Source organism: Nomascus leucogenys, chromosome 1a, assembly GCF_006542625.1.
Source record: "Nomascus leucogenys isolate Asia chromosome 1a, Asia_NLE_v1, whole genome shotgun sequence".
Classification (NCBI taxonomy): Eukaryota; Metazoa; Chordata; class Mammalia; order Primates; family Hylobatidae; genus Nomascus; species Nomascus leucogenys.
In genome coordinates, this window is record NC_044381.1 from 23,883,865 (window position 1) to 23,896,379 (window position 12,515).

Here is a 12,515-nt window from a genome sequence, read left to right on the forward strand (position 1 = left end):
CTCTGTCTCATGTTGCACCTGGAACATTGCTCAGTGCGTCTTTGTTGGATGAACTAATGCGATAAAGAGAAAGAAATTTTCCTTTGCTGTGTATGTATGCTTGAACTTATGCATCTCATTTTAATATCTGAAAAATGATATTAAAAACTCACTCCAATTAGAGTATACATATTTCAGGTCACAATAACTTTTCATTTCAAATAATATAATGTCAACATTATACTAAACAATTTAATTATTTTAAAGTACATTTTCTTCAACGCTGCAATTTAAGAGGGCCTATCTGTTGACTTGAAGCATTATGTATTATTTATTCAGTGCTATCATTATTATACAAGTGACTTTTTCTTAGAGAAATGTAGTGACAACTGTTCAACTAAAGGACCGCTTTACTGTTCTTCTCTGAAAGCCTTATAGAACTTTTTAGATGAAACCATACCATAATATACCATAATATCCCCTAAAGTGAAAATCAATGGGTCAAGCTCCTCTTTTAGAACATGCATCCTATTAAATCATGCAGATTTAATTTTCCCAATGATAGCCTCCAGGGATATCAGAGGTTTGTGATTTTTTTCTTTGTTTGGTTTTTAAATGCACAATGTACTCATGACAGCAAATCAAACCTGTTAGTGGCATCAAACAAGTAGGACTGATGCCGGGAACAGGACCACTGCAAATTTTATTAAAACTGCAATCACTGAGAGCACAGCACACGGTGGGGTTTTAAATACCTCTCTCTGTGGCATTTGTGATATTAAGAGCTGCAGCATAAACAAAGGAAAAAGCAAATCAAATGTGGTATAAACATTACATGATTGCTTCCACTTTTGTAGATGCAACAAGTAAATTTGATCTCTAGGAAAGAAGGCAGCCAGAAGTCTAAAATTTTGAAGACAATGCTGATCTTTTACAGTTATGTCTATTGACATCTGCTTCTGTGACATGATAAATAGATAAATAGATAGGAATTATTATTTATTTTCATCTTTCAGAATTCTACTTGTCTTACCTGTTTCATATGTCTGCAAAAATATCTTCAGATAAAAAGTTTCTGAATAGATTTTGTTGGCCTTAAGGGTACCTAGTGCAGCCTTTCAGATTGCAAAGAAACTGGGCTGGCAGCACTCAGGTGTCCTGGCAAGTGATGGAGACTCATGCACTGAAGCCACTTAAATTCTCCATATGACTTGCCTTCCCTTGCCACTCCCCAAAACGCCTCTCCATGTTTTGACAAGAGGCTTCTTTTCAAAACCCTGAGGAAATAAGAAGTTGTTTAAACATCAGGGAGCCCTACAATAACCCTGTACTCAGAAGGACTCTGTTCTTTTGTTCTGCTTCTGGACCCTCCCTGGCTCTTATTTGCAGTTTTGTATTGGTGCCAAGACACTCTTCCCACCAGCAATTGCTGACTGACAGCCCTCTCTTGATTCCAGCTTCTGCCCAATATTTTCCTTAATGGCTTAAAGCTTCAAGGGTAAACAAGATAATAATAGAAAATGCAATTAACAAGAGCTTGACGCACTCCAGCATCCATCTATTTTAATTTGGGCCTCAAGTACTCTACATTCAGCCAGTTTCTATACACAAAGCAGTATTTATCTGAATGTGATAGTCACAGAATGTAGTAAGAGCCATATTCAGCCTCAAATAAATAAGTACATTTTTAAAAATCTTAAAGGCAGAGAATGTGAGGGGAAAAAAGAAAATTAGATATTTGTAAATTTTAAATGAGTCTTTTGCAATGTTTAAAAAATCTTATAACAAAGACACCCCCAGCTATAAAAAACAATAATTATGTTATCACCTTAAAAGATTTGATTTCTGTGGTCTGGTATTTTATTTTTATTTTATTTTATTTTATTTTATTTTATTTTATTTTATTTTACTGTAGAGATGAGGTTTTTGCCATGTCACCCAGGCTTGTCTCGAACTCCTGGATTCAAGAGGTTCACTTACCTTGGCCTTCCAGTGTATTGGGATTACAGGCATGAGCCCCTGCACTGGTCAGAGGAGCTAATTCTCTCTCTCTCTCTTTCTTTGTTTCTCTCTCTCTCTCTCTCTCTCTATTTTTTTGAGACAGGGTCTCAATCTGTTGCCCAGGCTGGAGTTCAGTAGCTCCATCTCAGCTCACTGCAACCTCCGCTTCCCAGGCTCAAGCAGTTCTCCTGCCTCAGCCTCCTGAGGAGCTGGGATTACAGGCATGCACCACCATGCCCAGCTAATTTTTGTATTTTTAGTAGACATGGCTTCACCATGCTGCCCAGGCTGGTCTCTAATTCCTGACCTCAAGTGATCTGCCTGCCTCAACCTCCCAAAGTGCTGAGCCACTATGTTTGGCCCTCTGGTCTAGCATTTTAAAGGGGGCATATGCCACTGGTCAAAACAGCGAAATAAAATCAGAATTTCAAAGTTGTCCCAAGCAATCATGATAGCAAACCCTCATCGAAAATTCCAGCCCTGCCATTCAAATCGGCATGTTCCACTGCCATATCCCTCTGCCTCTGAGTATCTGTCTTCCTGTCCTTTAGAGGTACTCAGGAGAAAATGGTTTCAGATATATAAGAAAAACAATATAGATCACTCTTTGGCTACACACCATACCTAAAGTAGAATGTGAAGTGGATTAGAGAAGCAGACAAAACTGCCTCTTAAAAGAGAATTTCCTCTATATGGCCCTGAAAAGCCACTTAGTCTCTATTTCAACCTAATAAAATGAATAGGCAGCAAATAAAACGTTTTGAGGGAAAAAGGCTAGCTGTCATCATCTCACTGAAAATAATGCTTTCATTTCTGTGAGGAACTAATGAAACGATCTCAAGCAGAAGGAAAATTTCTAGTTAAAAATAAAGCTTTATGAGCCAATATGGTTGATTTATTTTTGTTTTATCACTGTATATTCATTCTCATATTTGGGGACAGCTAAGGAACAATCTTAGCTGGAGGGCAGAAGTCACAAACTGGATGTGAATGCCTTTAGCACCTGTAAGACAAATCTCAATTTCAGAGATATTAAAATCTGCAACAAAGAAACTAAAATTTATTCAAGTGTGATTGTAAGGGATTAATGACTAAGATGCAACCCAGATATGCCAAAATATGAAAAAATGAGCATCTTAGAATGTGTGAAATATGATATGTAGATTTCTCTGGTGACTTCAGACAGTAAGATGTTCCCTGGTCACATCCTGCCGTGAATCCTCTCCTAGAGCCCTTTGGCACATAGGGGCCTGAGACAGGGCTTAACCTTTCCAGAAAAGCCTCCACAGTTGTGAGATTGAAAACTTTACTCTGCATTCCAGATGACTGAGGCTTCCCTGTCAATGTCAAATCAGTATACATAAATAGTTCTTATCTAGCAGTGCTTCCCTTTCCTATAGGAACTTACCTTTGTTTCACTTTTCCCTTTATGCTGTAAGTCAGTAACACCCAACAAAGTGTGGAAAATGTTCACTGAGAAATCAGAACCCTAACAAACTTTTTGGATCCTCCAAACCATTCCAGACTATAAAATCATAAATTTCAGATTATCATCTATATATAGAAAAGAAGAGTCATATGGGCGGAGACTTCATCAGCAGCTGCTGTTCTCTGACCTCCTTCACTTCCTCCATCTAAGTGACTCTGCCAACTTCCTCTTGTAGGTCTCAAGCTTAGCAGCTTTATGGATTGATTCCTTCCCTAAGGAAATGGCATGTTCTATGTCCTGTTCATCAGGACCTCCACCTTCAGTATTCTTCAGCCAATATCCAAGTGTTGTGAAAAACTAAGCAACATAGGAATCAATTGCCTTTGACAAAACTTTTCCCATCCCTGAGTTTGTCCTGGAGATCAATGGAGCAACAGAACTGCAAAAATATCAAACTAATGAACATAAAGTTTCATGTTACTTTATCAAAAATAGTATAATATTTGGAAAAACTGTTTTTTTCCAAAGCATAAATACATGTATTAATCCTTCCTAATTATAAAGGTCCCTTTATAAAGATGCAAAAATTATAGCCCTACATAAAGTATAAAATGGAAGTTACCCCCCATATAATCTTCTTTCTTTCTTTCTTTCTCTTTCTTTCTTTCTCTTTCTTTCTTTCTTTCTTTTTTTCTTTCTTCTTTCTTTCTTTCTCTTTCTTTCTTTCTTTCTTTCTTTCTCTATCTCTCTCTCTCTCTCTTTCTTTCTTTCTTTTTTTGAGATGGAATCTCACACTGTCGCCTGGGCTGGAGTGCAGTGGCACAATCTCCACTCACTGCAACCTCTGCCTCCTGGGTTCAAGCGATTTTCCTGCCTCAGCCTCCCGAGTAGCTGGAATTTCAGGTGCCCGCCACCATGCCCAGATAATTTTTTGTATTTTTAGTAGAGATGATGTTTCACCATGTTGGCCAGGCTGGTCTCAAACTCCTAACCTCGTGATTCGCCCACCTGGTTAGTGCTGGGATTACAGGCATGAGCCACTGTGCTGGGACCCCCCATATAATTCTCTATGCAGAGATGATGACTTAAGAGTTTGATATACGTGTACTCTAATATATAATAATCAGATATATTGTTCTTTACTTACTTTTTCACTTGTGAACATATTATATTGATAATGAATTAATATTCTAAAGCACTTAGAACAGTACCTTGCACATGGTAAGCACTATACCAGTACTTATTAAATACACGAAATAAATAATGAAACAGCACATAATTATATATTATACACTATGTGTCTATAATAACTAATAATCAAGCATCCTAAGAGGTAGGTTCTGCTTTTATCTCTATTTTAGAGAAGAGGAAGCTGAGGCTCAGAGATGGAAAGCAGACCCAAGTCACATATATGGTAGATAATTTTAGAAGTTAATGTATATAAATCCATCTCATTCTTTTTAATGGCTGCATGGAATTTCATCACATATTTAGTTGGTCTCCTATTGATGCAAATTTAAGCTCTTTACAACTTTTTACTAAGTAACTTTGTAACAAATAATCTTGAACATATACTTGTGCAAATATTCTTTTAGATAAATTGTCAGAAGATAAATTGCTGAGATAAACCTATACACATTTTAAAGTTTGATTTTTATTTTTCATAAACCTCCACAGGGCTATACCAAATTGTAAGGATAGAAGAAAGTGATAGTTTCCCCACACTCTATTGCTATCCTAATTGTTGTCCCTTATAAATAATCTGTCTTCAATATTTTAAGATAATCTCTTTGTCTTTGATGTTTCATTATGATTTGACTGGGTGTGAAATGCTTATTTCTCTGCTCTTCATTTTTACCGATTGGGACTCAGTGTACTTCACATACTTGAAGATATAAGTCTTTCATCAATGCTGGAAAGTTCTTAGTCATCATGTTTTTGAGTATTGCCTCTCATATTTTCTGTATTTTCTCTTTCTGTAATATATCTTTTATCATTTCTTAAATTCAATTTCATCTTTTCTGTGCTTTCAAAATCTGTGCTGAATTCTAAATTCTGAAGAGCTGATTTCTAATGGCTGAATTATCTCTTTATCTCTAATATACTATTATCCATTGAATTTTAATTTTAATTATATTTTTATTTGTTAAAATTATGTTTAATTATTTATCAAAACTGCCTGTCTTCCTAATTTATTTATTCATTTAATTATTTTTTTTTGGACAAAGTCTCACTCTGTTGCCCAGGCTGGAGTGTAGTGGCGCAATCTTGGCTCACTGCAACCTCTGCCTCCCAGGTTTAAGAGATCCTTCTGTCTCAGCCTTCTGAGTAGCTGGGACTACAGGTGTGCACCACCATGCCCGGCTAATTTTTGTATTTTTATAGAGACGGGGTTTCACAATGTTGGCCAGGCTGGTCTTGAACTCCTGACCTCAAGTAATCTGCCTGCCTTGGCCTCCCAAAGTGCTGGGATTACAGGCGTGAGTCACTGTGCCTGGCCCTAATGTATTTTTGTTTTTCTTATTCCTCTTTTTGCATTTTTAATTACTTTAAGCATACTTATTTTATAGTTTCTATGATGTTATTTGGTTAACTGAATTTTCTTTGTATATTATGTTGGACAACACTCACTCAAGGTAGGTTGTTTTCTGTAGGTGTGATAATTTGGCATTGTGAACTCATCCTCAGTGTAGGTATACCCATGAAAAGCCTATGTAACCTGAGTAAAGTGCTTCTTCTTTTAGCTTTTTTTCTTGTTAAATTTTTGGCCTGGAACCAATGTTTTGTGTATATGTGGGTTTTTTGGCCTGGAACCAACATTTTATGTGTATGTAGGTTTTTTATTTTTATTTTTATTTTTTTATTTTGAGACAGGGTCTCACTCCGTTGCCCAGGCTGAAGTGCAGTGGCACAATCTTGGCTTACTGCAGCCTCTACCTCCCAGGCTTAAGCCATCCTCCCACTTCAGGCTCCCAAATAGCTGAGACTACAGGTATATACCACTACACGTGGCTAATTTTTATATTTTTTTGTAGAGATGGAGTTTTGCCATGTTGCCCAGGTTGGTCTCCAGTGCTCAAGCCATCAGCCTCCCAAAGTGCTGGGATTATAGGGGTGAGCCACTGTGCCCAGCCTGAAACCAGTTTGTACGTTCATTTTTCCATCTGAGAATTCCCAGACTGTGCTGATGGTATTAAGTCAATATCAAGCCTATGGAAGCTATAGTCCTGAGTGTTGAATATGCACTCCTAAGAAGACCTGGTTTTTTCTCCCTCACGACTAAAGACAGACAAGCCATTGTGTTGTGTTTTTGTGCCCAGAGATGGAATTTCCGGCCCATCTTTCTACTTTTGTGGTTCTCAGCTTTATACAAGGGTCTGAATGCTAACCTCCATTTCATATGGGACAAGACCCTGTCTCCTGCCCCTTTAAGGGTCTTCAAACTAATCCCTTTTAAGGGTCTTCAAACCAATCTCCGAGGTTATAGAGATGAGCACCTGTCCCATTACCTTTAGAACAATAAGAAACCAGCTCACTGAGCTTATAGTTTGTGCAGTTCCTGTTCATTTCGAGCTTCCAGAGATTTATATTTTATTCTTATGAGTTATACAACTAGCCCAGCATTTCTGGGCTAGTTGGAAGATTTTCATATTATCTTGTCTGTTATATTGCTGGAGCTATAGTGTTTAATCCTAGGCTCAAATCCAAGGATATTTCATATTTGGATATTAAATCATAGGTATGGCTGGGCATGGTAGCTCATGCCTATAATCCCAACATTTTGGGAGGTTGAGGCTGGAGGATTGCTTGAGTCTGAGACCAGCCTGGGCAACATAGCAAGACCCCGTCTCTAAAATAAAATAAAATAAAATAAAATAAACAAAACAAAATAAAATAAAAAATAAATAGCTAAGCACGGTAGGGCACACCTGTAGCCCCAGCTAATCAAGAAGCTGAGGTGGCAGAATCACTTAAGCCTAGGAGTTTGAGGCTACAGTAAGCTATGATTGTGCCATTGCACTCCAGCCTGAGCAACAGAGTGAGACTTTGTCACAAAACAAAACAAACAAGAAAGATAGAAAGAAAGAAAGAAAAGAAAAGAAAGAAATTATAGGTGTATTTGGTACCTAAAGATTGCATGATTCATGCTTCAATCTCCCTTTTGCAATAGTCTCAAATCCTTTGCCCTATTTTCCTTCCTGACAAAACTCCAACACTTACGTCTTGCCTTTGAATTTAGCTTTCTGCTGTTTCCTGAACTTACACCTGTACAGCAGAGCAGCACTGGGGGGAAAAACCCTGCAACCCTGCAGATTGATGCCACTCCATATTCACGGTCCTGCTCTCTACTAAAACTTTAATGCTGCCCTACAATCCTGGTTTACCTTGTGAGTCATCTCTCCCATCCCACAGCTATTTTAGAACTCACTTCATCCCCACCCTCTTCCCTGACCCTTTAACAAAAGTGTTTTCAAAAGATAACCCTAATTTCTCCTTCCTAGAGGAAATAGAGACCATAAGAACAGAATTTTCTCGAATTCCATCCATCAAACTTATGAACTGATTTATACTGAAAACATCCCTCTTCTCCTTTCTTCCTATTACAAGGACATTCTGTCTTCCTGTCTAAGGAGAGTAACCATATAATTTATCGTGGAAGCTTGGATACTTCTGAAAGTAAAAGAGAGACTCTATTAATAATGATTCCAGGACAACAGGTGTAAACCAGAACTGTCCTGGGAAAACTGGAACATGTGGTCACCCTCTGTATACAGTTTATCATTCTACTTGGCCCCCAAATACAACCCTTGTGCATTCTCCAGCACCACATTCTCTTGAATATTTTGTTCTCTTACGTATGTTCAAATTTTTCTTCTCTCTGAGCTCAGTCTCATTAATATTTTAACGTTTAATTTCTTTTTACATTTCACTCTTTTTTGAAGAGAAATCTTGCAATGCAACATGATCTACACACCAAACATAACTCCAGCTACTGCTCCCTTTTTTGACTCCTCCCCTTTCTCTGAAAAATTTATCGAAAATTTGTCAATACCGCCTGTCTATTTTTTTTCAGCTCCCAACCTCTGCTTCTTTTGCAGAATTCTGGCTTTTCCCCTCATTTTCATCTAGATACTTCTCTTGACAATGTCACATAGGACTATCTCATTCTTTAATAGAACAGACAGTATTCAGCCTGACTCAAATTCTTAGACACAGCTATCTGTGCAGCCTTGTGTAAGTTAGGTATCCTCTCTATTCCTCTGTTTCCTAAAATGGCAGAATATAGGGCCCTTGTTACAGACTTTTAGTGAGGATTAAACAAGATAATCCACATAAAACGTTTAGCCTCAATGGAACCTTTTAAATGTTAGCCTTCCCATTGGACATCCTTTCAGAAAGATATCCATGCTGCACCATGCTTGAGTTAGATGGTTCTATCAATAATTCTGTATGTCACTGTTTGAACATTTTAAGGCAAGACCAAAGTATAGGATACCTTTACATTTCCATTGCACAGATCCAGCAGTCTGAGAATGGCAATCTAGAAAGGGAGCTTTACTTCTGTGTGGTAGGGTGTTTCTTTCGCATTTGTTACAACAAAGATTTAGTTAACACATTGTACTCAATCCATGGCCTGGCATGTTTATTTTTATTAGAGGCCATCAAGGACAAAACCCTATCTTTTCCTGTATGCCCATCTGTGTTAAGTGTAGCCCAGCATCAAATGGCACCATAGAGTTCTGATTCGATATAGCCATTGCATGACTAATTTGCAGAGTTATGACTTGATACATATATATGCTCGTCTGCCCCGACGGACCATGGTCCTGCCTCATCATCTTCAGTCCTCATCATTGCCAGACTAGCAGGCATCTGCATGTACTTTTGAGCTTTTTCCACTCATTTCTCAGTTGCTTTTTTTTTAAAACTTGTTCTGAGTTGTAGGTTGAGTTAGCCCTACCTCTAAATAGGTCACGTCTACATTATATCTTTTGAAAATACTTCAACCATTTATTCAAGTGGAAGTCAACCTTTCAGAGCTTCCAGAACCAAAGAAAATTTGTTACAATTTTATGTTTTAATCATAATAAGTATAGCAAACTCCATTTGTTAAATGCTTATTATGTACCAGCAATTGTGCTAAGCATGTCACATATTTTGGTTATTTTAATAGGGACTAAGATGAGGGTAGAAACAGACGTGTGTGCTAAAATCTTCTTACCTACAGTTAGGGTAAATTGAAATGATATTATGAGCTCTCAGTACTAGCAAATTTCATAAAATCTCTAGCATATATTAACTTTTAAAGCACTAAGCATGACCGTTTAAAGGTTACGAGAAAAGAGGCAGTATTCAGTGTTAGTGACAGGCATGATACAAAATTAAATGGTAACTCAAAACCAAACTGTATAATAACTCCAACTAATGGAGTTTGGTGATAATTTTCTCTAGGTCAAAGTAAAGCAAGTTGCTTTAATACCTATGAAGCTAGTGACCTAAATGATCAGTATTAAATATTACAGTACAGAAGGCTTATTTTTAATATCTTAAAGAGAAAAACTCTTTGTGATATTTTATACAAATGGATAGCATTAATTCTGCATCATTCCTTAGACAGAATAGGAAAACAGTGGATCTAGGCAGACAGATATTCAGTGAGTCTGAATATGTGTCTGGGTGGGTTTGTAGGTTTATTTAGTTTTTACTGAATAAATCACATCAACTGGTTGTTGAATACTGAGCTTTAAATAGCACTGATTATTTAGAAGACATTAAATTACAGCAACTTGCTGAAAATGTATTTTTATATTCTGACAGCCATTATTCCCACCAACCTCATTATTTTCCTTGATGAATTAATGAAAATTTTATGAGCAATTGGTACAATGACATAATAAAGATGTTACCTCAATTAGAGGCAAATGTGGGAAACGAGATTATTAAAGCTGTGACAGGAATGTCCATCAAGGAAATAAAAATAATCTTAAAGGAGTTAATAGAAAACTATATGAGTGAGAAGGAAATACACAGAAAAGGATAGATTTTGACCTAAGGAAAGTAGGATAGAATCAAAGCAAAATATGGAGAACTCTTCAAGTCTTTTCCTGGTTGAACTGTAATTTGTGCCACTATGTGATACTCTAACACTTATCAGTCAGATAAGAGAAAAGCAGAAAAATAGATGATAATTCCATAACCAACATTTATTGAGGGTACACAAAGGACCAGATGCTCTGCTAAACACTATCAACATCTAACTTCATTAAATAGAGCAAACCCCACTTAACAGGTGAGAAAGCTAGAAGCCAAAGATGTTAATTCTCTGGCACACAACAGGAAGAGCTAGGAAGGGTTTGTACTCAGTTTATTCACCTAATAGAGGTGTGCTGATAGTTCTTCTTTTTAAGCAAAATGTGGTGCAGTTTTAGGTCAAGAAGGACCCGACTAACAAGCAAATAGAACACCTAGACCTATTTGGATTCTGATTTCTCAGTGAAGACCTTTCACACCAAGTTATTGAATTAGCTGATTAAAAAATATTTTCAGAAAGAAAAGAAAAAGTATTTTGATAACATAATTCATAGAACTGGGATTATTTTTGGCTTTACGATTTGAGTTAATTTTTTTTTTCAAGCTTTGTGATAGAATACTATCTGAAAATAGCTACTTTTTCCGCTTTATCACATCTTTTTAAAGTGTTCTATATGATTAAAAAGATTAAAATTATTATGCTCAAGTTTATAGTTGAGGGAAGAATTGTCCAAACCAGGAAGACATTCTAAAATGGGTTTCTACTATTTTACTGTTACAGTAAATTTAGTCTGTTTTGGTAAAAATTACCAGTGATTGTGAATAATCAATGGAATATGACCTTTTATACTAGTGAGAATTTCTTTCTTTTTTCAGTTTTCCTTTTCTGTTATCATAGGCTTGACCTTATGGCCTAATATCTGGAACAACTGAGGGAAGTGGGCTGCCCACATCTCTTCTCTCCCAAGCCCAGGTGCAGCCTTCACAATAGACAGTGAGGCCCCTGGTCACACAGTCAGGGGAAGAAATGCAGCTCCTTACCCTCAACTTCCAGCTTCACCACTTTGGAATATGCTGTCCCGAGGCTGTTTTTTGCCACACATCGATACTGTCCTGCATCTTCCTTTTGTACGTTATGAATCCTCAGGCTCCCAGATTCAAGAACTGCAATTCGGGAATTTTCCTGCCAGAGATAGGGACGTGAATTCAAAAATGTTTATGGGTCTATCAAGGATACATTTGCCAAATATCATCAACTTATTGTCATCACTATTATCATCATCAAGGATATCGCTTTGTCCTTTATTGGGCACTTAGTATGTAAAACATACAATATTAAATGGAATAGTGCAAGAGTACCTACATTAATCTTCACCAGGGTCCTATGAGGTATAGTTTATTTTCTTTCATCCCATGAGTGTGTATATATATATATGTATGTATGGGCTTATTTTACTTCCCCAAAGTCACAGCTAAATCTGATTAAAAGCATTGCTTTTAGAAAAGGGAAATGTTGCGGGGGGGTTGGTGAGACATACAAAACTACATACTGGGTATAATGTACAGCACTCGGGTAATAGGTGCACTAAAATCTCAGACTTGGCCACTATACAGTTCATCCTTGCAACCAAAAACCACTAGTACCCCAAAAGCTATTGAAATATAAATAAATAAATAAACACATTGCTTTTAACTATCAGGTTTACCTTGCACCCTAGATGGTATCTTTAGGAGAGTACATGTCCTTTGAAATACTAGAAAATTTCACACATATTAAAATTTCTCTTTGGAGTTTAAATATTACATCTGTCTTTTCTGTTTTGGACCCTAAATTCAGTAACATAAGTACAACCACCCTTGTTTGTCATTGTAGGAAATGCACCAAGATTTATAACAAGAGGAAAGCCAGATAATCACTAAAAATTAGCAATATTTATTTTATTTTAAATAAAGCAAAGCTGAGCAATTTTATACCTTAGTTTAGTTAGTTGACATATAGTGACACCTTTGTATTCCTCTTAAAATACACTATGCATTGTTAAATGAAAAACACAGTCTGTGATCTTTTAGGTGA

At 36.8% G+C, this 12,515-nt stretch overlaps 1 protein-coding gene across 3 annotated transcripts in view; it reads right to left on the bottom strand.

Annotated features, from left to right (window-relative positions):
* MUSK (muscle associated receptor tyrosine kinase) overlaps window positions 1–12,515 on the bottom strand; it is a 133,042-nt gene that overhangs the window by 94,081 nt on the left and 26,446 nt on the right. For all 3 annotated transcript variants that reach the window (XM_030814805.1, XM_030814787.1, XM_030814797.1), the window contains exon 5: window positions 11,483–11,624. In XM_030814805.1, coding sequence (XP_030670665.1) covers window positions 11,483–11,624 — 142 coding nt within the window. The remainder of the gene's footprint in view (window positions 1–11,482; window positions 11,625–12,515) is intronic.